The sequence below is a fragment of the Patella vulgata genome, chromosome 1, assembly GCF_932274485.2.
Source record: "Patella vulgata chromosome 1, xgPatVulg1.2, whole genome shotgun sequence".
NCBI classification, from domain to species: Eukaryota; Metazoa; Mollusca; class Gastropoda; family Patellidae; genus Patella; species Patella vulgata.
Window position 1 is genome coordinate 3,221,503 of NC_065879.2, and position 24,853 is coordinate 3,246,355.

At 37.8% G+C, this 24,853-nt stretch overlaps 1 protein-coding gene across 3 annotated transcripts in view; it reads left to right on the forward strand.

Annotated features, from left to right (window-relative positions):
- Positions 1 to 23,738, forward strand: part of LOC126827745 (mesenchyme-specific cell surface glycoprotein) — a 60,850-nt gene extending 37,112 nt beyond the window's left edge. Inside the window, exons 3-12 of one of the 3 annotated variants that reach the window (XM_050557286.2) lie at positions 874 to 1,110; positions 2,056 to 2,248; positions 3,335 to 3,464; positions 4,196 to 4,310; positions 4,768 to 4,935; positions 5,687 to 5,749; positions 7,031 to 7,269; positions 9,505 to 9,725; positions 11,259 to 11,383; positions 23,452 to 23,738. In XM_050557286.2, the coding sequence (XP_050413243.1) occupies positions 874 to 1,110; positions 2,056 to 2,248; positions 3,335 to 3,464; positions 4,196 to 4,310; positions 4,768 to 4,935; positions 5,687 to 5,749; positions 7,031 to 7,269; positions 9,505 to 9,725; positions 11,259 to 11,383; positions 23,452 to 23,516 (1,556 nt within the window). In that variant the 3' untranslated portion in view covers positions 23,517 to 23,738. The remainder of the gene's footprint in view (positions 1 to 873; positions 1,111 to 2,055; positions 2,249 to 3,334; positions 3,465 to 4,195; positions 4,311 to 4,767; positions 4,936 to 5,686; positions 5,750 to 7,030; positions 7,270 to 9,504; positions 9,726 to 11,258; positions 11,384 to 23,451) is intronic. The other 2 variants (XM_050557275.2, XM_050557283.1) reach the window with 2 other exon arrangements.
- The last annotated feature ends 1,115 nt before the right edge of the window (positions 23,739 to 24,853 follow it).

Genomic DNA, 24,853 nt, shown 5'->3' on the forward strand with positions numbered 1-24,853 from the left:
GGGGTTACGTCCACTAGACACAAACTAGGTCTTTTCGGGACTTACATATGGTTTAATGTTTTATTTCAATATTTCGCTTGCGCGTAGGGGTCTTTAGCAGTGGGAGGACCCGGAGAAAACCCACGAGGTTGGTCAGGCGACCCTACGACTTGTCACGTACAACCGGGGAATCGAAACTACGCCAGTTGACTCAAGGACAGATCTTATGAAATGAAATGGAGTTTAAACAGATCTTATGATACAGCGCGCACACGCTAACCATTCAGTGGAATTTCTCGAGATAACCCGGTGTTTTCACGCTTCTAAAGGGGAACTAATAAGCACACCTGTCCCGTGTATAGCATCAGCCAAAGCCAGAAGACACTTGGTCAAAATGTTTTCGGAGGGAATACGGCCATAAAAAATTTAGTGGCAAAACTTAATGCAGATTAAATTCTTGTGTATTACACATTTTCGGGCACACCCTTGATTCTCACAGAACTAGGAGCAACGGTGGCTAAGTGAGTAAGACGCTGGCTCGCTAGCCAGGAGAAGTTGACCAAGAAAGTTCCTCGGGATTTTCCGGCGTGCTTTCCCCTTGTCAGTGGTGCAGGGCGGTGGGGGGGGGGGCTGGCAAGGACAGCTGTTTAGTTGTTTGAATGGGACGAAAATAGAGGTCAGGTCCCGTGCACGTAATGATCCCTTGGCAGTTGGAATTCGATATAAGAGTAGGCCGTAGGGCCGCTTTACAGGCAAAACTTTCTCTGTACAGCACACTGTATGACGTATGTCTGGTCCTCATTAGCCCAGCCGGAGCAGAACAGTAAGGCGTTAAACCCCATTTCATTTCAAGAAAACTTGAATATTAGAAAATTCACCATTATCTTACTTCAGGTGCTGATATCTTCCATGTGATTGATGTATCCAATCCCAACAGCATGCAGATTGTTTATCATAAAGTATATACCAACACTGACTTAACAGATATTGAGTTTTGTGGAGACCATGTTTTCTTTGCTGCTGACAATGCAACCAATGACGAGAGTCGTGTACAAGGCACGGTCTATGTTTTGAAGAAATACCAGAAAAACAACGCTGCTGATTCCTTGAGACAAATACACAGAATCAAAGGTACGGAAACACGTTTTCTCGTATTTATGGCAGGATGTTTTGTAGCATCGAAAAAATGTATAAATATCTTTTTCAAAACATATTAAGGGTCATTTATTTTTTAAATAATGCAAATAATTATGTCAACATATCCTTTCCATAAGTATAACACGGACCCGAATGTCAATTTTACCTGTCATAGATAAATTTCAACGTTAGTAATTTCCGCCGTTCTGCTTGAGTAGTCGTAACTTTCCGTCAATAAATAATCCGTGATGTCATTTTCGTCCTTCTGCTCATATTCTAGTCTATATTTCTATGAACAGGACTAAAATGACACAATTACTTGCAATATTTAAAAATATTATGAAGCTTTTCCGGTGACCTTTAAGATAATGGCCCTTATTTGTAATGGTAAAGCACATGTGATAAACATAGTCTTTCTCAAACAATATAGCAGTCCACCAACTGACGTGGAACAACTGACGTGGAACTCTTGACAGCTGGAAACCAAAGGTCACTGCTCTCGGGAAAGATTATCCACCCTCTTACTGTAGATGTGTAAGAAAAATGAGAAGTTCCAAATCTTTTTTTTTTATCAGATCGTTCTATTCGATAGCAGTTTGCATAAATGCATTGGCGGACTGGCCAGGTTGTCAGCTTGCCCCGAGGAAGTTGTCCCCCTTAGACATTAGATAATATATTTAAAATATAGATTATCAAAAGATATATAAATATTAGAAAAAAAAATATTAGCATGAAAATTTTAATTACATCCTTTTGTTTCCACTTACATATTTTTGGAAAATTTAATTCATTCATTTTGAAAATTAAATGGTAGAATTGTTGTATTTGGTGGGTGGGCCCCCCTTTGTCTCCTGGCAACCAATATTTTTTAAAATCCAGTCGGCCATACTGCACAAATGTACTTTCATCGTGATCGTGTGGACATTTTGATTATTACAGTTGGTACCATACCAGATATGATCAAGCCTACAAAAGACTGTCGAACAGTTGTGGTAGCAATTGAAGCAGAAGCTTTCGGGTCAGGTACTGCTTTCCAGGATCCTTTAGGTGGAGTTGGAATAATCAAATTTCCTAATGGAGTCGAACAACCAAATACCTACACTGCGTTACATTTCACTGCTTTCAACGATAGGTAAGAGAGAGAGAGAGAGAGAGAGAGAGTTTAAGGTCAATTTTTATTTCGATAATTTGGTTGCGCGTAGGGGTCTTTAGCAGTGGGGGAACACTGGAGGACCCGGAGAAAACTCACGAGGTTGGACCGGCGACCCTACTCCTTGTCACGGCGACCCTACTCCTTGTCACGTACAACCTGGGAATCGAAACCCCGCCTGTTGACTCAATGAGTATATATCAGTATCTTACAAGTTCCAATGCAAGCGGTGGTCTAAAGCAGCGGGATACAACGGAAACCCCCACGCTGTTGTGGTAAATCATCTTACTCCTTGTATAGGGGACCGCGGTGACTCAGTGATTAAGACGCTGGATCGCTATCCTGGGGGTCTCGGTGTTGGGCGAGAAGGACAGTGTCTGGTCGTTAGTATGGATCAGAAAATCGAGGTCCCGTGTACACATTGGCATGCACGCAAAAGAACCCGTGACAGGTGGAATTCGGAATACGAGTAGACTGTAGCGCCGCTGCCCGAGCAAAATTGACCTTATAGCCAACCGTGTGGCGTATCATCGTCCTCATTAGCCCAGTCCTACCTATCCCAAAGGCGATAAATGGTACTCTGGGAAACATTCAACAGTCTGGCTACATCTGTTTGGGATTCACCTGCTTGTAACCGACCGATAGCGTTGTTGCGTTGGTCTTCGTTCAGATGTGGCATCACTTGGCTCGTTGAGTGTTTACATGTGCAACTGATTTTGAAACCGAGAACCCCGAGATTTTAAATACCAAAGATTTGAGTTTCGTGCGATAAGATTGCGAAGTTGTTAAACTCATGTGTCTTAGTTCAATCAAGCGAAAACAAATTTCGGCAAAAAGTATGACGGTACATTTAAAACCAATAATAAATTTCTTTTATCCTTATATAGTGACATTAAAAACAAGTCAGATTTATGGAAACAACGATCTCGTTCAAATGATGAAAATGGGCGGTGCTTTTCTTTTTTTGAAGAGTATATTTCAGTTGAGCCAAAATGGAATATGCGTTTAAAATCATTTTTACTGGAGTGATTATAAACATGACTGCAGAGTTATCTTTCTTTGACACAGATTTACTGAATTAGAAAAGCAAGGCGTACGGTTTGTTTACAGAGAGAATAATAATACCTTTGATAGAGACGTTGAACCAGAATATATAACATACAATACTGATGAATCCATAGCTTATATTGGTCTACAGGTAAATCTATACCTTATATTGGTTTTCAGGTAAATCTATAGCTTATATTAACCTTCAGGTAAATCTATAGCTTATATTGGTCTACAGGTAAATCCATGTTAATTCATACTATACAGATCAAAGAATTGAGGTGGTAGATTTAAACAAGTCGTCCTTCTTATTAAGTGCTGTAACAAGTCTCGCGAACCTAAATATTGTTTTGGATAACTCTTTTGCTGTAAGAGACCGTTTCATTGACTTATTCCTCACATCAACTAGAACGCCTGTCATATAAAAACTCTTCCAGATCCTAATGTTGTGAAGACAAGTAAAACGAAATTTAGAACTATGAAAAACGAAATGAAATATGATCTGTGTTTAAAGCGCACCGGTAATTAGTACAATAAATATTTAGATACAATTATATTAATACCATTACAGTAGAACTCCTGGGTCAGTCCAATCAAATGTATAGATGGCAGGTCAGATGGTCTACAGCGCACTCGTTGGAGCCCCCAGACACCATACACCCTCATAGAGTTTTGAAAGGGACTAGTCCTGGGCCCTGTTTCTCGAAATTTTAACTAAAGATAAAATCCAATTTTAGTAGATACTTCAATTTTGATTGGCTAAGCACTAAAATCAATCTAATATTATCCAATCAAATTACTAAAATTTGGATTTTATCTTAGTTAAAATTTCGTGAAACAGGCCCCAGTATTCTAAGGTTTTATCGAATATATTATTTACAGGAAAACAATGCTATTGCAGAAGTTAACTTGAAAACTGAGACAATCACGGCTATTCATGGACTTGGAGCTAAATCATGGAATGCCACCAAACTTGATCCTAGTGATAAAGATGATGGTAATATTTCTAATAGACTTATTTTAATGTCCCTCGGGTAGAAATAAAATAAATATCGCCATAATTAAGCAGCCAGGGCTTTGTTGTAAAACTGCATTAGTGACTATAGAATGTCGCGGGGGTACGAATCGCGTGAACATAGTAGCGTGCACATAAGGAAAAAAAACTAAAGATTTAAACCTCGAAGATGAACAGGCGAAATGGCCTGACAAGGACAGCTGTCTAGTCGTTCGGATGGGACGAAACACCGAGGACCCGTGTATACATTGGCATGCACGTAAAAGATTCCTTGGTAGTTGGAATTCGATATAAGAATAGGCCGTAGTGCCATTGTCCAGGCAAAATTTCCCTCATAGCACACTGTATGGCCTATGCCCGTCTTCATTAGCCCATTCGGAGCAGAACAGTAGGACGTTAAACCCCATTTCATCATTTAATTTCATTTTTGATTTCACAGGCATCCATTTGTCAAGTTACGACATTAAATCTTTCTATTTACCCGATGCTATACATTTTCACACATGGATGGATTCCAGTATCATCATAACAGCTAATGAAGGTGACGCTAAAGATTATGCTGACCTTATTGATTGGGACGAGGAGAGGAGAGGGGCCAAAGCTGCAAGTAAGATATTTCATTTAATGTGAAGATTCAATTCTATGGAATACAATTACTGCTTATTACTGAGCGACGTTTCTACTAGGCTTCTCTAGTCATTATCAAGCAATTATAAAATATGTAACTTCGTATCTGATCGATGAGTTTGACTGCCACATCTCCATACTGATGTCTGATAAATTGTTTCAATGGCATTTAGTAATGTCCCCGTCAGAGCGGGTTGGCGTCCTTACTGCGCTGCTGCGACCGTACGGCGACTAGAAAATGCACAAGGTCGCCGACAAACGTGAACACAACGCGAGAAAATGTCACATAAAATTACAAACTTGAAAAAAGTCGCTCTCTCACAGCTTTTCAGGTCAGATTGCAGAACCTTGGCGTTTGTTTTGAACATGCACGATTTCTGGCGTTTCCACCATGCTTTTTCCACGCTTATGTTGATCTCGGCACCCTCTGAGACCATTTTCCGTCGCCGTAGCAGTGTGGTAAGGACGCCACCCCGGTCTGACGGGGGTATAATTGAACTGCTTGATAATGACTAGAGAAGCCTAGTCGAAACGCCACCCAGTTATAAGCAGTAGAATTGTGACCTGTATATTCCAGTTCTATTACTAAATGACATTGAAACAATTTAATTTGAAGGTTGCATCCCCGATACAATAATATACATGCCCAATGTATTCTAACACGAATGTCTCGATGAATACCGAAACTATAAATTTATATATTTTATAAATCATTTTATGTCTTATTATAGAAAAACTTTCGGATGTCATACCTGCTATCGTCAAAACAGATTTAAAAGATGATAAGAAACTTGGTAAGTTTATAAATATCGTAAAAAGAAATAAACCGAAGCTTTTTTGCATACATTCCTACGTCCTCGGTAGTCCGTTTGGTGCAGAACCATAGGACATTAAACCTTATTGTATTGCATTTCATACAGGTCTTGCTATCGTCTAGGGAGTCATTTGTGGGTAAGACGGGGACTCGCTAACCTGGAGGTACGATCCCTGCATTGGCCGAGAGCGTTCAACGCGATTTTCTGACGTGGTTTCCCCATGTCAGTGGTGCAGGACGTATGGTCTGACAAGGACAGCAACAGTCTAGTCGTTAGATAAAGAGCTGGCAGTTATCGGTCTAATAGTTTTAACTAAAAGATAATGTAACGGGAATATTCTGAAAATTTCAGTCAAATTACTTCAGTCTAAGCCGAGAAATACTCATTTTAAAAATCCTTGTAGCCCCGATTGTCATTGTTGCCGTTGTGACGAAAATATTAAAAAAAAGTCTCGATTATCCACCAATGGTTAATTATCAATGCCTGTTGAACGGTAGATCGGATTCAAATCTAATGAAAATCGGAAGCATTAAATGGCATCGAGAGTTGATTATGGTCTGGATAAGTTAATAAATGTCTATTTGATAGTTTATATAACATTTCAGACCTAAAGAAAGACCTGCAATAGGTATATGTAGAGCTTGCATAATTATGTATGGCCAATCTACCCTGTTTAACATAAAACAAATATGGGTAATAAAGGTTTATTGGGTTTTTTTTTTCAAAATTAAACATACATTATGCAAAAGCTAAATCTGCCTATTGCAAGTCCTTATTTAGGCTTGAGGTGTTATAGGAATTATTAATTAGACCTTTTATTTACACAACAAGCGCAAAATCAACTCTGTAGAACCACAGATGGCTTGGATACAGTTTGGATTTAACCAGTCGTCCATTTAAAATTAAATCAATAAATGGCGGACCAAGCTAACGTTTACCGTTAGTCTCCGATGTCACTACCGGAAAGTTGTGATGAAAGGCCTGCCAAGCGAGGCTACCATAGCCATTGGAAATGTTATTTGATAATCGAGAATATGTGGGTGGAGTTATCGTTTGTCAATCAAACGACCACCAATTCTCATAGACGGTGCATACACAATTGATGCCTATTTCTAGTTCAAACTTCCAACAGTGACAATTCCGTTCAGAACAATGTAATTTGACTGAAAATTTCAACATTTTTTTTTATCATCTATTATTGAATTATTGTAGCAAGAACGGACAACTGTTTATAAAACTTATAACTAATGTATCTTTAAGGTCGTCTAACGTTTAGTAAAGTGGATGGCCTGAACTCAGACGGAGAATATGACACTTTATATACTTATGGTGGAAGAGGCATAAGCATTAGATCAGTTGGCGCCGGTTTGCCTATCCTCTATGATAGTGGGGGAATTGTGGAGGAGCAGATTGCCCAAAACTTTCCAGACTTTTTTAACAGTAAAGGCGAATCTGAAAAAACACCCAAAGAAAATATGGATTCGCGCTCAGATAGCATGGTAGGCTGTTTTGTTATTAAATAATTACCGATTGTGTTTAGTAGTTGTTTATGTTTTTTTTATGAAAATTAAATTATGGCTTGGTTAGTAACAATCTGATTCAAATAAAGGTCTATATTTCGTTTCGTTTTTTATATATACATTCGATGGCCTCTACTACATGACGATCTGACTAGTTGTAGTGGGAGGTTGCGTCAGAGGTCATACGAGCGACTTTTGACCCTATGACGTGAGACATTTGATTAACCAATCAGCGTTGATGTTTCTAGTGGGTTACCCACAATTCCGTGCAACTCACGCCAAAAACTCGCCGTAACAGACCGTTTCATTGGCTAATCGCTCACTTCATCCAGAACGCGGGTTATATAACAACTCTTCCAGATTCTAGTGTGGTAAAGACAAGTAAAACAAAAAATTTGAAATATAACGAAACGAAATAGAATATGTATTTTAATCAGATTGTAGTACTTCAAGTTTTGGATTTGCTAAGATGCGAGTTAAGAAGTTTGATGGCATAACCGTATATAATAAGCTCCCCACCATGTTTTAGTCCCAAAACGACAAAATGATCCAAACAACGATATGGTATTAGCTAGTGTCAAGACCAGTTTGTTTAGGAGATACTCGATTGAACGTTCCGGAATTAAATTCTCTCAATTCCAAAAATAGTGTCAATCGAGTGAAAAGGATAATTTCGGAGTACAACGCATGTGCCGACGGCATAAACAATACCTCAACCAATCATGAAACTGGGACATATTTGTTACTTCAAATACGTCACGACTCTACTCACACCACCTCATCTGCCGCGACCCGCAGATTGTGACGTTCCGGACTGACAATCGAGCACTCCCGAAGCTTCTTATTGAAGGGAAGTAACTCCGTCAATGATTAAAATACAATAACCCATCACTTTACTTAAAGGGCAATATTGGCGTCAGTCATTATGTGATAGAATTGGTTAAACACGTTGCAAATATAATTTTAACACAGAGATCGTTGCAACGATAGATGCGTTATGAAGCTTTCAAGAAAGGGAAGTGACGAACGCAAAAGGAAAACACGAGTTATCCTTCTATACACGAGCGAATTCTGGTCACTAATAATTCCTTCGAAGACCAAAAGTTGTTATATGAGATTGTGAGAGGATATTTGATAATTAAATAAATAATTGACTGTCACTAGGTAAGAGAAACGAGAAAAATAGAAAAAGTCCGTGCATTACCATGTTTTTATTAATTAAAATTCCATTCATACAAAGGGTTATATATATATATATATATATATATATGACTGATTAAAATGTCTGCACATGGTGATGGTCTTAATTAAACATACAGCTATTGATGTGTATGAATTAGTCAACAACCCATTATCAATCCAGGTTACTAGATTATTTAATAATGTCTGATGTGTCATATTTATTTCAATAAATAACAGACCACTATAATGTTATAAAAGCGTCTAGTCGTTTGGATGAGACGAAAAGTCGATGTCCCGAAGGGTAAGCGAAAACTCAACTGTCCGTCTTCATAAGCTTGTTCTTGCAGAAAAATATCCCCACCGGCTAAGTCAACTTTTCAAAGATGTTATTAGACCTCGCTGTAACGTAAATGTACAAAACCATAAAAGAGAACAGGAAACGAAAGTATGGTCTAACTTGAATTAAACTGATTGCAAAGTATTATTATATGTTTTACTCAGGGGCGGATCCAGAGTGGAGGTGTAGGGGTCCTCCCCCCCTCTGCTCAGCTACATGAAAATTTTTGTAAAACAACATTGTTGATAAGAAAAATCATGTTTTTTAGCGCGTGGATCCTCTAGAGGTCACAATTTTTATACGATTTTTAAAGAATAACGTTGAGTTCGAATTTCGGGAAAATCGAAACAAAACTGCCCTACACAATGGCTGCTCCTTGTACTCAAATTGTGTAAAAGTATTAATACGAAGGTTGTCGACCCTCTAAGAGGTCACAATTTTTATCCAATATAACTTTATATCCCAAAGATCCTAGGCCCTTCATTGTACAAAAAATCTCTTCTATTTTTCTTAATTTGTTCTCTATCCATCTCTTGCAAAATGTGTGCATTTCTTGCCTAGCAACCCTTAGTTTTCACAATTAAACGCTATATGAAAGGGACCACATTTTCTTTCATAATTAAGGGACCGAGGTGTGAATCGTTAGAAACAGCTGTTATTGGGTCGTCTGGTTATATTTGTATGTTATATTACAGGGACCAAGGTGTGAAGCGTTAGAAACAGCTGTTATTGGTGGTCGTTTGATTATATTTGTTGGTAATGGAAGTCCTGGAAGTATCTCTATCTTCTCTGTTGGCGATAAATTCTCAGATACTCGATATGAATCAACTTATTTTGGTATTCCACAATCTAATGTCACATTCGGGAGTATGTACGATCAGCGGACTATATCAGAAATAGACCCAGAAGATATCAGGTAACGCACGGTTGTACGTGACAAGGAGTAGGGTCACCTTAGGTTTTCTCCGGTTCCTCCGGTTTCCTCCTACTGCTAAAGACCCCTACGCGCAAGCGAATTAATGAAATAAAATTGAACCATATGTTAGTTCCGAAATGCCCTGGTTTGTGTCGAGTGGACGTTAAACCCCATTTCTCTCTCTCTCCCTGTAAATTCTAAACAATCGGTGTTTTAAACGGTAGAATGAACTCTCTCTCTCTCTCTCTCTCTCTATCTCTCTCTCTTTTTTTTTTATTTGTTGACATGTATCTTTGACCTCCCTGATACATCACGTTGCGCATGATTGCAAATATTTTAATTGATAATCTTAAAATAACGAATAACAACCCTAAAGTCTCTAACCGTCTTCTTAGGGATCATTAATCTACTGCGATAATGGTTCATTTCGGGTCTGTATTTGCAAAGATATGGCGTATATCATGTTCCTAAAGCGAGTTTTACAACAACTAGCCGTTGCTAGATTTGTCTGAAATTTCTTGTCTTTACCGCGGACACGTAAACAACAGCGTTGTTCAATTAGATGTCATGACGCAAACACAGTCAAATTAAATATGGCGAACTCCACGGAATTAACCTTGACATTGAACGAACCTTGAACTTTGCAACTCGATTATCACAGGTAAATATTTTAGCTAGAAAGCGCGAGGCATGGTATTCGCGATGGCATTTTCTATCCAGGAGACTGGAGGTCAACAGCTGGGTCAGTAGCCAATCGAAATTAGTGACGAAATATGCAGTATTAAGTGTAGGGGGGCGAATGGTGAGCGCGTGCGCTTTGTATCCTAAGGTCTGCCATTGAGTCAACTGGCGTGGTTTCGATTCACTGTTTTTACGTGACAAGGAGTAGGGTCGCCTGTTCAACCTAGTGGGTTTTCCTCCTTGTCCTCCAGTTTCCTCCCACTGCTAAAAAAACCTATTTGAAATAAAATTGAACCATATGTTAATCCTGAAATGACCTAGTTTGTGTCGAATGGACGTTAAACCACCTTTCTCTCTCTGTTCCGCTTTAAGTCTCATATTGTAGTTATACGTGTATCGATAGTATAAAACTTTTGAGGGGATCACGTGGCTAAGTGGGTAAGACGCTGGCTCGCTAGCCTGGAGGTCGGGTGTTCGATCCCTGCATTGGCAGAGAAAGTTCATTCAGATTTTCCGGCGTGGTTTCCCCGTGTCAGTGATGCAGGATGAAGGGCCTGACAAGGACAGCTGTCTAGTCGTTCGGATGGGACGAAAAACCGAGGTCCCGTGTACACATTGGTGTGCACGTAAAAGAACCCTTGGCAGTTGAAATTCGATATAAGAGTGGGCCGTAGCGCCGCTGCCCGGGCAAAATTTCCACCATAGCACACTGTATGGCGTATGCCCGTCTTCATTAGTCCAGGTTAGGAACAGAACAGTAAGACGTTAAACCCCATTTCATTTCATTTATAAAACCCTTGAGGGCTAAGAACCCTTATAAATGATAATAATATTATGATTTATTTTTTAAAGATATGTTTCTGGTACTGATAGTCCCACCAATGGTGAAGCCATATTTGTCGCTGGTTCCAAGTCAGGAACATTGTCAATATTGAAAGTAAATATAGAAGATGATCGTTCTGCTGCGGGAAAACCAGGTACGTTATTAAACCCATTTTATATAAACTATCTAATGTGTATCTTTATCGCCTTGTCTACTACATGAAGATCTGACCAGTTGTAGTGGAAGGTCGCGTCAGAGGTCACACGAGCGGCTTTGGCCCTATAACGTCAGACATTGATTAATAAATTAGCATTGACGTTTCTAATTGTTTACCCGCAGTTCCGTGCATCGTTTCATTAGCTAATCCCTCACTTCAACCAGAACGCGGGTTATATAACAACTCTTCCAACTTAAAAAATACCGGACCCCAGAAAGTGCTGAAGTTCTTGTTCATTCATTCATATATTCTAAGATAGACTATCATAACGCAATACTGTTTGGGCTACCCAAATATCTGATTCAAAACCTTCAACGCGTCCAGAATTCTGCTGCTCGCCTCTTAACAAAAGCCAGAAAACACCAACACATATCTCCGATCAAAATCAAAAACACTTTTATGGATAACAATTACTATGGTTTATTTCACTGCGACGTTTCAACAAGGTTTCACAAGTCGTTATCATGACAGCCACATCTCCATATTGATGTCTAATATATTCTTTGAATGGCATAACGACTTGTGAAACCTTGTTGAAACGTCGCAGTGAAATAAACCATAGTAATTGTTATCCATAAAAGTGTTTTTTTGATTATGTTCCAATTACTAAATGCCATTCAAAGAATACATATCTCGGCCCGTTTTCTATGGAATTCCTTACCCTTGTCAGTTAGGCTGGCCAAGCTTTTTGTTTTGGAGTTTTCATTTTACCTTTTTGCGATCTGTATACTTCAGAATGTACTTTCTGTGGTATTCTTTACGTGCATCAACCATCAGTGTCTCTATCACATCATATGAAATAATGCCCCATCACTAAAATTAACGTAAAATCGGCGTTTTTCGAAATTTGGTCAGAGAAATTCAATGCAAAGTAATGGCGGCCTACGAGTGAGTTTTCTCACCGATCACCCACAATGCAACAGCGACACGCCCTTTTTGGGGAATGGGTGATTCATGTATAGGATCTGTGTTTTATTCAGATTGGTCTTGTCTACTCAGAAATCAGATTGTAATTATATTATCTGGATTATACTTCCCTTCTTTTTTATTTTCGTTTTCACTTGATCATACAACCTAAACGCTAGCTAGTATATTTTGTGCAGTGATCGGGTTTTTTATTTTGACTAGTTTGAATCGGCAAGTCTCGTTGTACATCATTATGGAAATTTTCACCGAGGATTTGATTTTCACTGAGATACAATTTTAAGCTCACCTCGATCGTCGTTACTAACTTTTGTACGATAATAAACAAAGTCTTGATTATCCATATTTACATTAAATTATCCCTCAGAAAATGTAATTAAATCCACTTAATATCACATGCTAACGATGGCCTAAAGAAAGACCTTCAATAGGCCGATTTAGCTCTTGCATAATGTACGAGTAATGTCTCGCTCTCGACCATTAAACCATATCCAACACATAGACAAATAGTGCGCATTATTAATACTAGGTGAGGCCGCACACACCCTGGTAAAAATGCAGCACACAAAGTTAAGATTAATATAATGCATTCTATTGTCATAAAATAGAATTATAAAACTCTATTTAATTCGTCTGTACGTACAACGAAAGTCGTAACACTGTGTAATAATTGTTTATTTATAATACCCACAAAAACTGGTCGACACTGAAATTCTCCCGTCAAAAGGCAACAGGTTTTTTTTATTTTGAGAAAACAAAGGAAAACGTAATGAATGAATATTAAACTCCAGCTTATCCATTGATTTGACTATTGAGTTACTAGGTTTTTCTGTGGCATACTAGGCAAATGAAGGAAGTTGCTAGGTTGTGCCATGGGTGTAAGTGCTTACAAAATCAAAAGATTGGAATATCTAGTACAACAACAGGAAGCACATACCCTAGTAACTACAAATTTGGTCCTAACTCAATTTTGATAATAATAAAAAGTGAGTTACTAGGTTTTGGCTTTTAATGGGAGAATTGGCTTTTTACGTAAAACGTATTGCAGTGTTCTCTGATCAGCCCTGGTTTGTTTTCCATTTCACAGATAGTTATGTGATTGTTTAGCAAGCTTAACAAAAACTGAGCTGGCCTTAACAAATAGATTTAGTCCAGAGAAGAGAAACTGTATACAAATCTAAAACAAAACAAAATAAAACTAAACAAAAAGAAAATGACAAAAGAATGGAATAATGAAAATACAAACGAACAAGAGTAAATCTACTCTTTCTATTACATTATTCACATGAACGACGTAAACGCATGAAATAGACAATATCACTACATGACATTTTCTTTTAACTCCATTCTTCCTGGGGGGGTTTTAGAATCAGAAATGTATAGATGTATTGAGTTAAGTCACTTGATTATATTATTTATTATAATAAATAGGTTGATAAAACGGAAGTCAGAACACAATAGAATATTCATACACTGCAACTCCATGGAAACGTTTGAGAGATACAATTTAATCTTGCAATTCTGAATGTAACAACATCTTGAGAAGGATGTTTTCGTGATAACATTAATGAACAACAGTTGAATTCTCTCAAACACATGAAACTGGATTCGACCGAATGGAAGTGTTAAAAACACGATTTTAATGTACGGACATAGGGCATAAAATGTGGGATTTTAGAAAGAAGATCAGTACAACTTTTTAATGTCTGTGAAAGACGCAAACATGTGCAAGGTTTACAACTGAACACTAAATGAAATGAAATGGAATGGAGTTTAACGTCCTACTGTTCTGCTCCGAACTGGGCTAATGAAGACGGGCATACGCCATACAGTGTGCTATGAGCGCAATTTTGCCCGGATAGCGGCACTACGGCCTACTCTTATATCGAATTCCAACTTTCAAGGGATCGTTTACGTGCACGGTACCATGGTTATTCGTACCACCCGGCCGACTAGACAGCTGTCTTTGTCAGACCCTTCGTCATGCATCATTGACAAGGGGAAACAACGCAAATGAACACTAAGAACGTGTCATTGCGTTAATGTGTGCCGGGTTTAAAAAAGGGTTCAGAACCCTGATCTCTTGATCAGTACAAGGTTTTTTGCAAACAGGGGCAATAACTGTCCAAAATGGATGTTCTAATTGTGAGAGACCAGAAGACACTGCGCGTCATTCGTGACAGAAGGGCTAAATCTATTTGTTAAGGCCAGCTGAATTTTTGTCATGGTCGCTGAGATGTAAATAAGGTTAGGGCACGTGATTGTTGGCGAGATTGTAAGCACTGTAGACATGATTTCAAAGTCCAATATCTTGTGGAACTCTTGTGGTAAAAATACACCACAGACCCAAAACACTCAATTAAAATTATCAAAAAGTCAAAAATCTTGTTGAATGTATTTATTTTCAGAAGTCCAATATCTTGTGGTGAAAAGTCCACACAAATGCCCCCAAACCTTGCCTTAAATGAAGCAATGGGGTCTAGGTCCAGGATTGGGGTTAGACCTCGTGACATGTATTCCCTTGCATTTATCATCGTAGATATCAATAGTAGGGTGGTCCATGTTAAAGTTTAATACCGATCTTATCAAATGTAGGAAGCATTATGTTCTAATTTTCAAATATTTAATATGCCGGGCCTGAATAGATACACCTACGCAATTCATACAGGGCCACTCAACATGAATATTTTCTACTGCCAAATATTTAACAATATGCAGGACTTGCAGAGATAAACCTATCCAATACATACAGTGCTACTTAAAGGAGTTTAGTCTCCAACTCAATATTTTCCAAAATATTCGAAATTAAAAACACGAATTAGAATTCAATATCGATCATTTTCAATCAATATTGATGCTGTTATGTTGTCGTGAAACTCTAGGGTAATAATATTAAATATTTAAGACACAATTAACATTTTATAATCAGTACACGAGTCGTGTACCCTATGGTTTCGGGTGCCATTTTGTAATGAACAAATAAAAACATGTCCTACAACACAATGTGGAAGTAATTAGTAAAGGCTGAAGGCTGATTCACAAACGACAAAATAATAATTTGAAAAACGTGTAGAATTCACTAAGCAGGCGTAAACGACTGCCATTCAATTTCAAATGTTCACGTATTTCACCGAACATAATTGATTAGAAATTACAATATTGAATATAACAAATTGAATATAAATCATATTGCTTACATTCATATTACATTAATATGTGCTTTTAGAACCATTTTCGTTCATCGCAAGGTTACAAGAAATAGGGTTATACGCCCTTTAACATGAACATTTTAGACTCGAAAATATTTAGTTGAAGATATTTTGATCGGCGCTGTGGCATAGTTTTATCAACTGTGGCTTGAGTATTTACCATCTACTCTTCTGTAACCAAACACAAGTTTTAAGATTGAACATTCTTGAACGAGGAATTGACTCAACATACTTGATAATCTTGTAGTTGTTTTTCTTGGGGTTTTTTCTTGTTCTTCTTCTTGGATCGCCACTTTTACAAAAATGCCTAAGGCTCCACCAAGTCGAGTACGATCGACAAGGCAGCTGACATAATGATCTTTGAACAATAACGCGTCGAGTGATGGACTGCGATGATTTAATGCCTCGTTCCTGGTTGATACAGTACGTTCGTACCTTGTAAACACGCCTATAGAAACCCAAAAGAGTGGGTTTTTTCTGTGATTAAAATCTATAGAAAGCCACTGAATGACTCGTTATACTGCTGCGTTGGTGTGTTCAAAAAACAAATTGATTCGCAAACTTCACAATAGCTCTGTTTATAAAACAAAATGGAATTGTGCTAATAGGTCAAATCTGAGTAAATTATTGAAAATGAAACTATTGATCTTTTACTTTTACAGGAGGCAAGTCTCAAACTCAATGTCATGTTGATTTAAATTGACCAACAAGTCTCAAACTCAATATCATCCACAGTCAACATTGAAAACACGACTTATTGTCAATTTAAATCAACATTGATGTTGTTATCTTGCACTGAAAAGATGGGCTTTTGATATCCGATATTTAAGACAAAAAGAACATTTTAAAATTGGCACACGGATTGCGTGCTAGAATGCTTTCGAGTGTCATTTGTAATGAAGCGATTCGATGAAGCTACTCGATGAACGAGGCTAAACATGTCCCGCAGGAGCATACAGCTTGTGTTGACTGGAATAACCAGACGCTAGAGATTGCCATTCGATTGAGAACATAATTAACTGATTAGAAATTACAGAAACGATTGAATGTAAATCAGTCAGTTTATATACATTCATATTACATTATTATATGCATTGCGCCCATTTGTGTTAATTTCTAAGTCCCAAATATTAGCGATTATAATTACCAGCGTATTTCTGCTAATGATGCGATGAGAACCACGGTGGCTTTGTGAGTAAGATGTTCGTTGTCCCTTGTCAGTGTTGCTGAATAGCGTTCAGTCATTCGGTCCTTTTTTCGTTCTAAGGATGTCAAAATTTCACGCGGAAGTCTATTGGCGCCAACCCCTGTCCACAATTATCGTAAGAAGTTGAACTAGATCTGCATAGCAGATATGAAAGCTTTCATATTAACTGCAAAGGGGGTTATTAGAATCTATTGAAACAATAAGTATAAATGTCATCAGGTATCTGAAAAATTACATTTACCTTATGAACAAAATGGGAAAAATACAAAACAAAAATTGTCGACTTGTGGCTACCATCCAAGGCATATTTAGAAAACCGTATATTATATTTATAGAGTACGCAGGACAGGAATTAGTTGTGCTTCAATGTAAAGCGGCCCGTTTCTTGCCTTTAGTTTTAGAGTCAGGTGTGATTTTCAAAAGATTCAATCGGAAATCGCTAAAAATCAATTGGCTTCTTCATCTCATGACCTTAAACACTGTATAAATTTAAGGTCAATCGGATATTGAATTTAGCTTCTAGAGCGTCCACAAGATTTTTTAAAGTGATCAAGGGCAATAACTCTCACGGTAATTATCGGAAATGGCAGTAAATATCAGATATCGCTGAAAATCAATACTGTAGGCATCTTCGTGTCATGACCATAAATTTAGAGTCAATCGGATATTAACTTTGGCCTCTAGAGCGTCCACAAGATATTTTGAAGTGATCAGGGGCCACAACACTGCGCATAAATTTAAAGTCAATCGGATATTAACTTTGGCCTCTAGAGCGTCCACAAGATATTTTGAAGTGATCAGGGGCCACAACTCTGGCAGTAAATATCAGATATCGCTGAAAATCAATCGCCTACTTCGTCTCATGACCTTAACCACTGTGTATAAATTTAAAGTCAATCGGACATTAACTTTGGCCTCTAGAGCATCCACAAGAATTTTTTTAAGTGATGAAGGGCCATAACTCTGACAGTAATTATCGGAAATCGCTGAAATTCAATTTCAATGTGGGCGTATAAAAATTAACCGATGGCATATAATATTTAATGTATGATAAAGAAAAAATAGTCGATTTCGGTTTTTGGTGTTGCGCTCATTTTAAAAAAAAATGTCTTTTACGGATAATGTGTATAGTACTAATAGCAATCACATACGGAAGAGGCGATAAGATCCCTTTGCATTTGGAATTTCAAAATTAATTAAAACCAAATTTAAATTCCGAAAATCGGTTGTTTATTTTTTGCTGAAACTCCTTTTTTTAATCTGATCAAAATGGGAGTAAGTCACAGAGTGGTAATTGGCATATTGTGTCCAAATTTCATGGTTTTCGGACAATCGGTGCCGGTGTCACTGCGAAATTCCACTTTTTTCCCCTCATGGAAGCCGTAAATTGACTTAGTAGTGTCGTAGCTAGTAAAGAAAAAAAAATCAAGGCAATCTGACCTATATTTCGTCGATTTTTTTGAAAACTTTGATCCTTAATTTCATCAAGGGGAGATAATTTAGAAAATTTCTAATGATATTTTTGAAATCGCATTGATAAGATCTACTTACATTCTAAATTTCATGAAAATTGTGCAACTATTAAAAAAGTTTTCAAATTGATCTCAACTTCCGGTTCAAAATCACAGCGACGAATTTTCGAAATTCGAAAATTCGAAATTGCAGATTTTAAGTAAATGTTTCAAGGCACCCCTCAAAAAAAGAATTAGTAAAATAGGTCAAATAGTTACAAAGTTACAGTAATGTAGGTCAAATGAATTTTTTCGTAAAATTCGGTGATTTCGGATTCGAAAAACGATTTGAAAATATATTTAATCAACATTCGCACCCCATTTTTGGGGGGTTAGGTCAAAGTTTCAGATTGATCCTATGGTTAGATTCTGAGAAATCCGATTTGTAGAAATGACACAAAAAAAAAAAAATAATAATAGGAACAAGTGGTATCAGATGCCTCAGAGAGAATATTCAAATGCTCCTTGTGATACGTTTGTAACACAATTATAACCTAATGTATTACACGGGAGTGGAGTGGGTGGGTCGGGGGGGCTTTTCGATTGGCAGGGGACTATTAAAATGGGTAAGCAGAGATAAGCAATTTGATGAAACTTTGTGTATAGTTTCATTACATTAGTACCTTGACCATATTACCTTGACCAAGTTCGACAATGAGCATTCTCTTAGTCAGGATAAGCAAAGCAACTTGATTGGCCGGGACTTTGAATTGGTTGATGCTTTGGGGTATGATAACTTTGGTTATAATGAAGTACTGGAACATAACAACCCAGCTTTTAATTGAGCTAGAATGTTTAAACTTGGTGTAGATGTTCATCAGGTCTTGACTGAACATTTTGAGCTACAGCTTGGCAATTTCATTGGTCGATGCTTTGGGACAAGATAACCTTGATTTCTATCTGACAGAGAGTGATGAAATTTACAGTATAGTTTGATTGCTCGATACTTTTGAAAAAAATATGAAAGTGCGATTAATTAATGTGTCATCTTTTACTTTGGGGGTTTTGGCGGGAGACATCAGCCATACTGTTTGCTTGTTTAATATCCCCTATACAATATACGCTCGACCTCATTACCCGAACTGGGGTAGAAAAGTGGGATCTTTGACAATGAGGCAATGAACTTGTACATTCTTTTGCAGCTGCACAAGAGGGAACATCAACGCCGGATTAACCATGGTGGTGGGGAGGGGGGCTGATACCGACCGTGAAGCCCCGCAAGGGGGTCGGGTCAGGGGGTTCTCCCGCTAAGAAATTTTAATTGGAGGCCGAAAACGTGATTTCATGGCATTTCAGGCACTTGTGTCGGAGCCATTTAGAAATACCTCCCCCAGAAAAATAAAATTCTGCCACAAAATTAGCCACAATCCATGCGGGTGCTGTGAAATTTCTAGAGGAGGGAGCTGGAACCCATGAGCCCGTAAATTCGCCACTGTAAATGAGCAGAGCTACATCAAACCTAATTTTGAGTCCCTCAGTGATAAATAACTTGATTCAAAATCGTATTATAGCCCCAACGACGATTTGATGAATGGAGACCGTAACGTTACGACAAAGTCTAACACTGTAAGTACCAAATAGTCATACGAGGTATGTGCATCTCATCAAATTCAGCTTATACCATACCCACAATAATGTTACGGAGTCAGTGAGTTCAAGTTAGACAATACGCTGACCTTCCACTGACCATGCTTATAATATAAAATCTGTCAATGACAGCTGATTCATTGTTTAGTTTTTTATATGATATATTTAATATCAATAATATATGTATATGCATGCTTTATTTTACTTTACACGACCTCTAAAAATGTCCCAAATCGTAAAAATACGACTTTTTGGATTTCGATCTCCTTTTTTCGGCTACCCCGGACATTTTCAAAAAATGATACAATGATTTCACACAACAGGCCAGCTATTAGCCTCTCGATTGACAAGAGTTTCATCGCCCTCCATTCATTATAACCAATGTCATAGTGCCCTAAAGAATCAACAAATCAGCTTGCTTATCTCTGCTTACCCTAGGCAAAAAATGCTCATCTTTGAACTCAATCATGACATTGACCTAGTGAACGCCTACACCAAGTTTGAACATTCTAGCTTAATTAGAAGGAGAGTTCTTGTGTTCCAAAGTCCCGGCCCTTCAAATTGCTTCTATTTTTCATTTTCAATTCAAAATGGTGACCATCACGTGACCGAAATCAAAATTCTGATCCGATAGATTTTTAGGCATTCCTTCCAGGATTCCGAAAATATGACGCCCGAGTCTGTAAGTAAAATAGCAAAAAAGCCTTTTTGATTTTTCACGTTTAAAGATGGTGGCCCTTCCGGTTCGATCGACAAACTCCATATTTTGTGTACGAATCAGTAATTACTTGTCTAGTATCAAATTTTTTTTTTAGGTCATTCTGACCTATATTTCGACGATTTTTTTGAAAACTTTGATCCTTAATTTCACCAAGGGGAGATAATTTAGAAAATTTCCAAGGACATCATTGAAGTCGCATTGGCAAGATCTACTAACATTCTAAATTTCACGAAAATCGCACAACTATTAAAGAAGTTGTCAAATTGGTAATAACTTCCGGTTCGAAATGACAGCGACGAATTTTCGAAATGCCAAAATCCGAAATTGCAGATTTGAAGTAAATGTTTCAAGATACTCAAAGAAAAAAGAATTAGTAAAATAGGTCAAATAGTCACAAAGTTACAGCATTGTAGGTCAAATGCATTCCTTCGTAAAATTCGGTGATTTCGGATTCGTAAAACGTTTTGAAAATATATTTAATCAACAGCCACCACCCATTTTTGTGGGGATAGGTAAAAGTTTCAGAACGATCCTATGGTTAGATTCTGAGAAATCCGATTTGTGGACAAAACACAAAAAAAAAATAACAATAATAACCTTAACAGAAACAATAAGCTTTCATATGTAATATGAAAGCTTAAAAAGAAAACCCTATTGAAATTCAAAATCTGTTTTCGACTCTTTAAATAGATCGTAACTTTATAAATGAAACAAACTGTTAGGTTAGTAACAAGAGGGGACATTAATGAAATTTAGATCGAGGGTGGTTGGAACCGTCACTCGCAATTAACGATCTGTAGGTCAGAATTTTGGGGAGTTTTCTTCATTAGATTATGAAAACCCAGATTCTATTTCGTTTCGTTCTTTATACTTCAAAATTTTTTTTTTACTTGTCTTACTACAGTAGGATCTGGTAGAGTAGCTATATAACCCGCGTTCTGGATGATGTGAGGGATTAGCCAATGAAACGGTCTCTTACGGCAAGTTTTTGGCGTGAGCTGCACGGAACCTTGGGTAAACCACTAGAAACGTGAATGCTGATTGATTAATCAATGTCTGACGTTATAAGGTCAAAAGCCGCTCGTATGACCAATGCCGCGACCTTCCACTACAACTGGTGTAGGCCATCGAAAGTATAAAAAAAACAAACGAAATAAAGATCTGTATTTTAATCAGATTTGTGCCCATATCACTGAATCCATGCTGCTAGTATGATTTTCTAATATGTGGCCTATTATCCGTTGCCTGGAGACGTTATATTTTATCTAAACCACAGAATTTTGAAAGAAAAATCGGTGAATATAACAAATTGGTGAAGTAAAACAGACTGACACATCAGACTAAATCATATCGCCTATTATGTTTTTCACCAAGCATAGGGAGGTCATGTTCTGTAATCATCGCAGTTTGACAATATTCATAATTTCAGTTCAATGTATATAATATAGTAGGGTCGCCTGTCCAACCTCGTGGGTTTTCTCCTGGTCGTCCGGTTTCCTCACACTGCTAAAGTGAATTATAGAAATAAAATTGAAACATGTGTTAGTCCCGACTGGACGATAAACCTCCTCTCTCTCTCTCTCTCTCTCGCTCTCTCTCTCTCTCTCTCTCTCTCTCAGAATTTCTGCACTTAACCCTTTTGATTTACGCGCCTTTGTGTTTTTCATTTTGACCCTGTCTTATGTCTGTCCGTCCGCCAGTCTTTTTGGGACAAATCCCTATGCTTCTAATTGAGCTAGAATGCTCAATTTTGTTCATTAGCTGAATATCTTGACTGAGTTCGATGATCTGCATTTTCTGCTTCTAAACAGCGATAAGCAATTCCATTGGTCTAGAATTTTGGACAGAATAATTCTACTTCTAATTGAAGAGGGGGCGGGGGTGAAAATTGGTGTTTAGTTCCGTTACATTAAACATACATTATGCAAGCGCTAAATCTGTCTATTACAGGTATTTCTTTAGGCCTGAAATGTTATCAAAATTATTAATTAGACATTAATTAACCTATCCAGGCCATAATCAACTCTAGATGGAATCGCCAGCCTGCGATCTTAAGTGGATTTTGAGCCGATTTACTGCATAACTTTCCTTCTCGATTTAACGATTAAATGTACAATCGAGACTAAGCTGTTTATTGTACTGACTTTCGTAATGATAACCGAGGCTAGGGGAAATTTCAGTCGCTGGGCAGCGGCACTATGGTCTTCTCTTATATCGAATTCCAACTGCCAAGGGAACTGCAAATAGGTACACGGGACCTCGGTTTTTCGTTCTATCCGAACGACTAGCCGATGAATTTTCTCCACCAACACCGGGATCGAACCCGCGACTTCCAGGCTAGCGAGCAACCGTGGCTCCCCATGAGAGAAATTTCCAAAGTGTCATCTATTTAATTGGGGACATCAGCCTCACTTTTGGTTAATTTAAATACTGATGAATTAATTAATGGTTACATTGAATTATATCTGAAAATCCAGGGTAACTAAAGATATATTTGACTTACGTTTAATCTTGGGGGGGGGGGGGTGATAGATGGCCGAATGGTTAGCGCGTACGCGTTGTATCATCGGGTCTATCATTGAATCCGCTGGCGTGGTTTCGATTCGCCGGTTGTCCGTGACAAGGAGTACGGTTGCCTGTCCAACCTCGTGGGTTTTCTCCGGGTCCTCCGGTTTCCTCCCACTGCTAAAGACCCCTACGCGCAAGCGAATTATTGAAATAATATGGAACCTAGTTTGTGTCGAGAGGACGTTAAACCCCATTTCTTTCTATCTCTCACTTTTAATCTATTTCTATCTCTTAATTCTAAACTCCTTCAAATATATGATATTATTATATACTTTCAGGTTCTGCATATTTACTAATGTCATCGCTGTTGGGAGTTATATGTATAATAACATATATTTACTAATGTCACACCTTAGAAATATTTATATAATGACCAAATATATATTTACTATTGGGGGTAATATGTATAATGACTAAATATATTTATTGTTGGGAGTAAGGTGTATAATGGCCAAATATATAATTTACTGTTGGGAGTAATATGTATAATGGCCAAATGTATTTACTGTTGGGAGTAATATGTATAATGACCAAATATATTTACTGTTGGGTGTAATATTTGATTTCTTGGGGGGGGGGGGAATGTGTGGATTTTGGTATTCGGGTATTTATTCCATTTCTTTTTGGGGGGGGGGGGGGTTGTTGGGGGGAGGGGGGTATATAAATTATTGTTACGTAAAAATATCTAGGTTCTTCAGCTTACGAAGCGTTTGCTACCTAATTTGTTTTTAAAATATATTATGATCTAGTTTCGTTGTTTTTATATGACCTTAAAGGACAATATCGGTATCAGTCATTATTATATATGTGATAGAACTGGTTAAACACGTTCCAAATATAATTCTAAGACATAGACCTTGCTTTGGTAGATGTTTTACGAAGATTTTAAGAAACGGAAGTGACGAAAGCAAAAGGAAAACACAAGTTATCCTATATAACTGACTGCAGTAACGAGCGATAGAAGATACACGGGCGAATTTCTGCTCACTAATAATTCCTTCGAAGACCAAAAGTTGTTATGTGAGGCTGTGAGAGGATATCTGACAATTTATCTGGAGCGTGTTTAACATGTGATAATGGCTGACACCAATATTGTCCCTTAAGTACTTCAATCAGCGTGCTTTACATCATTATCGGAGCTGTCCTGTTTAACCAATGCTATCACATATGTGATAATGGCTGACACGAATATTGTCCTTTAAATACTTCAATAAGCGTGTTATTCATCGTTATCGGAGCTGTCCTGCTGATGTAAATATTGAAATACCAATTAACACAATTATTTATAAAACATACTGACGCAATAAGACAATAAACAAAGACTCGTTACAATGGACGACAACAAATAACGAGAAGATGACGCAAACCAGTGACTTGCAGGGGGCGGATCCAGAGGGATGTCGGTGTGCTCGTATTAATCCATAATAAAAAGTAACGTCAAACGGAGTGTTGAATTTTTCATGCTTAGTGTGTATGTATGCCTACGTAATTTGGAGACGGTGATGGCATCATGCATTGTCAACTGTTAAATTTCCTTAACAGGAACCGGGCAAACCCCCTCCTGCAAATATTCCTTGATCCGCCCCATGACTAGGCGTGTTGTTCAAACACCCCAATGGCCTAGAGTTGTTTTAAAACCATATAATATGTCTCACCTTGATTCCGACGTGGTTTCCCCTT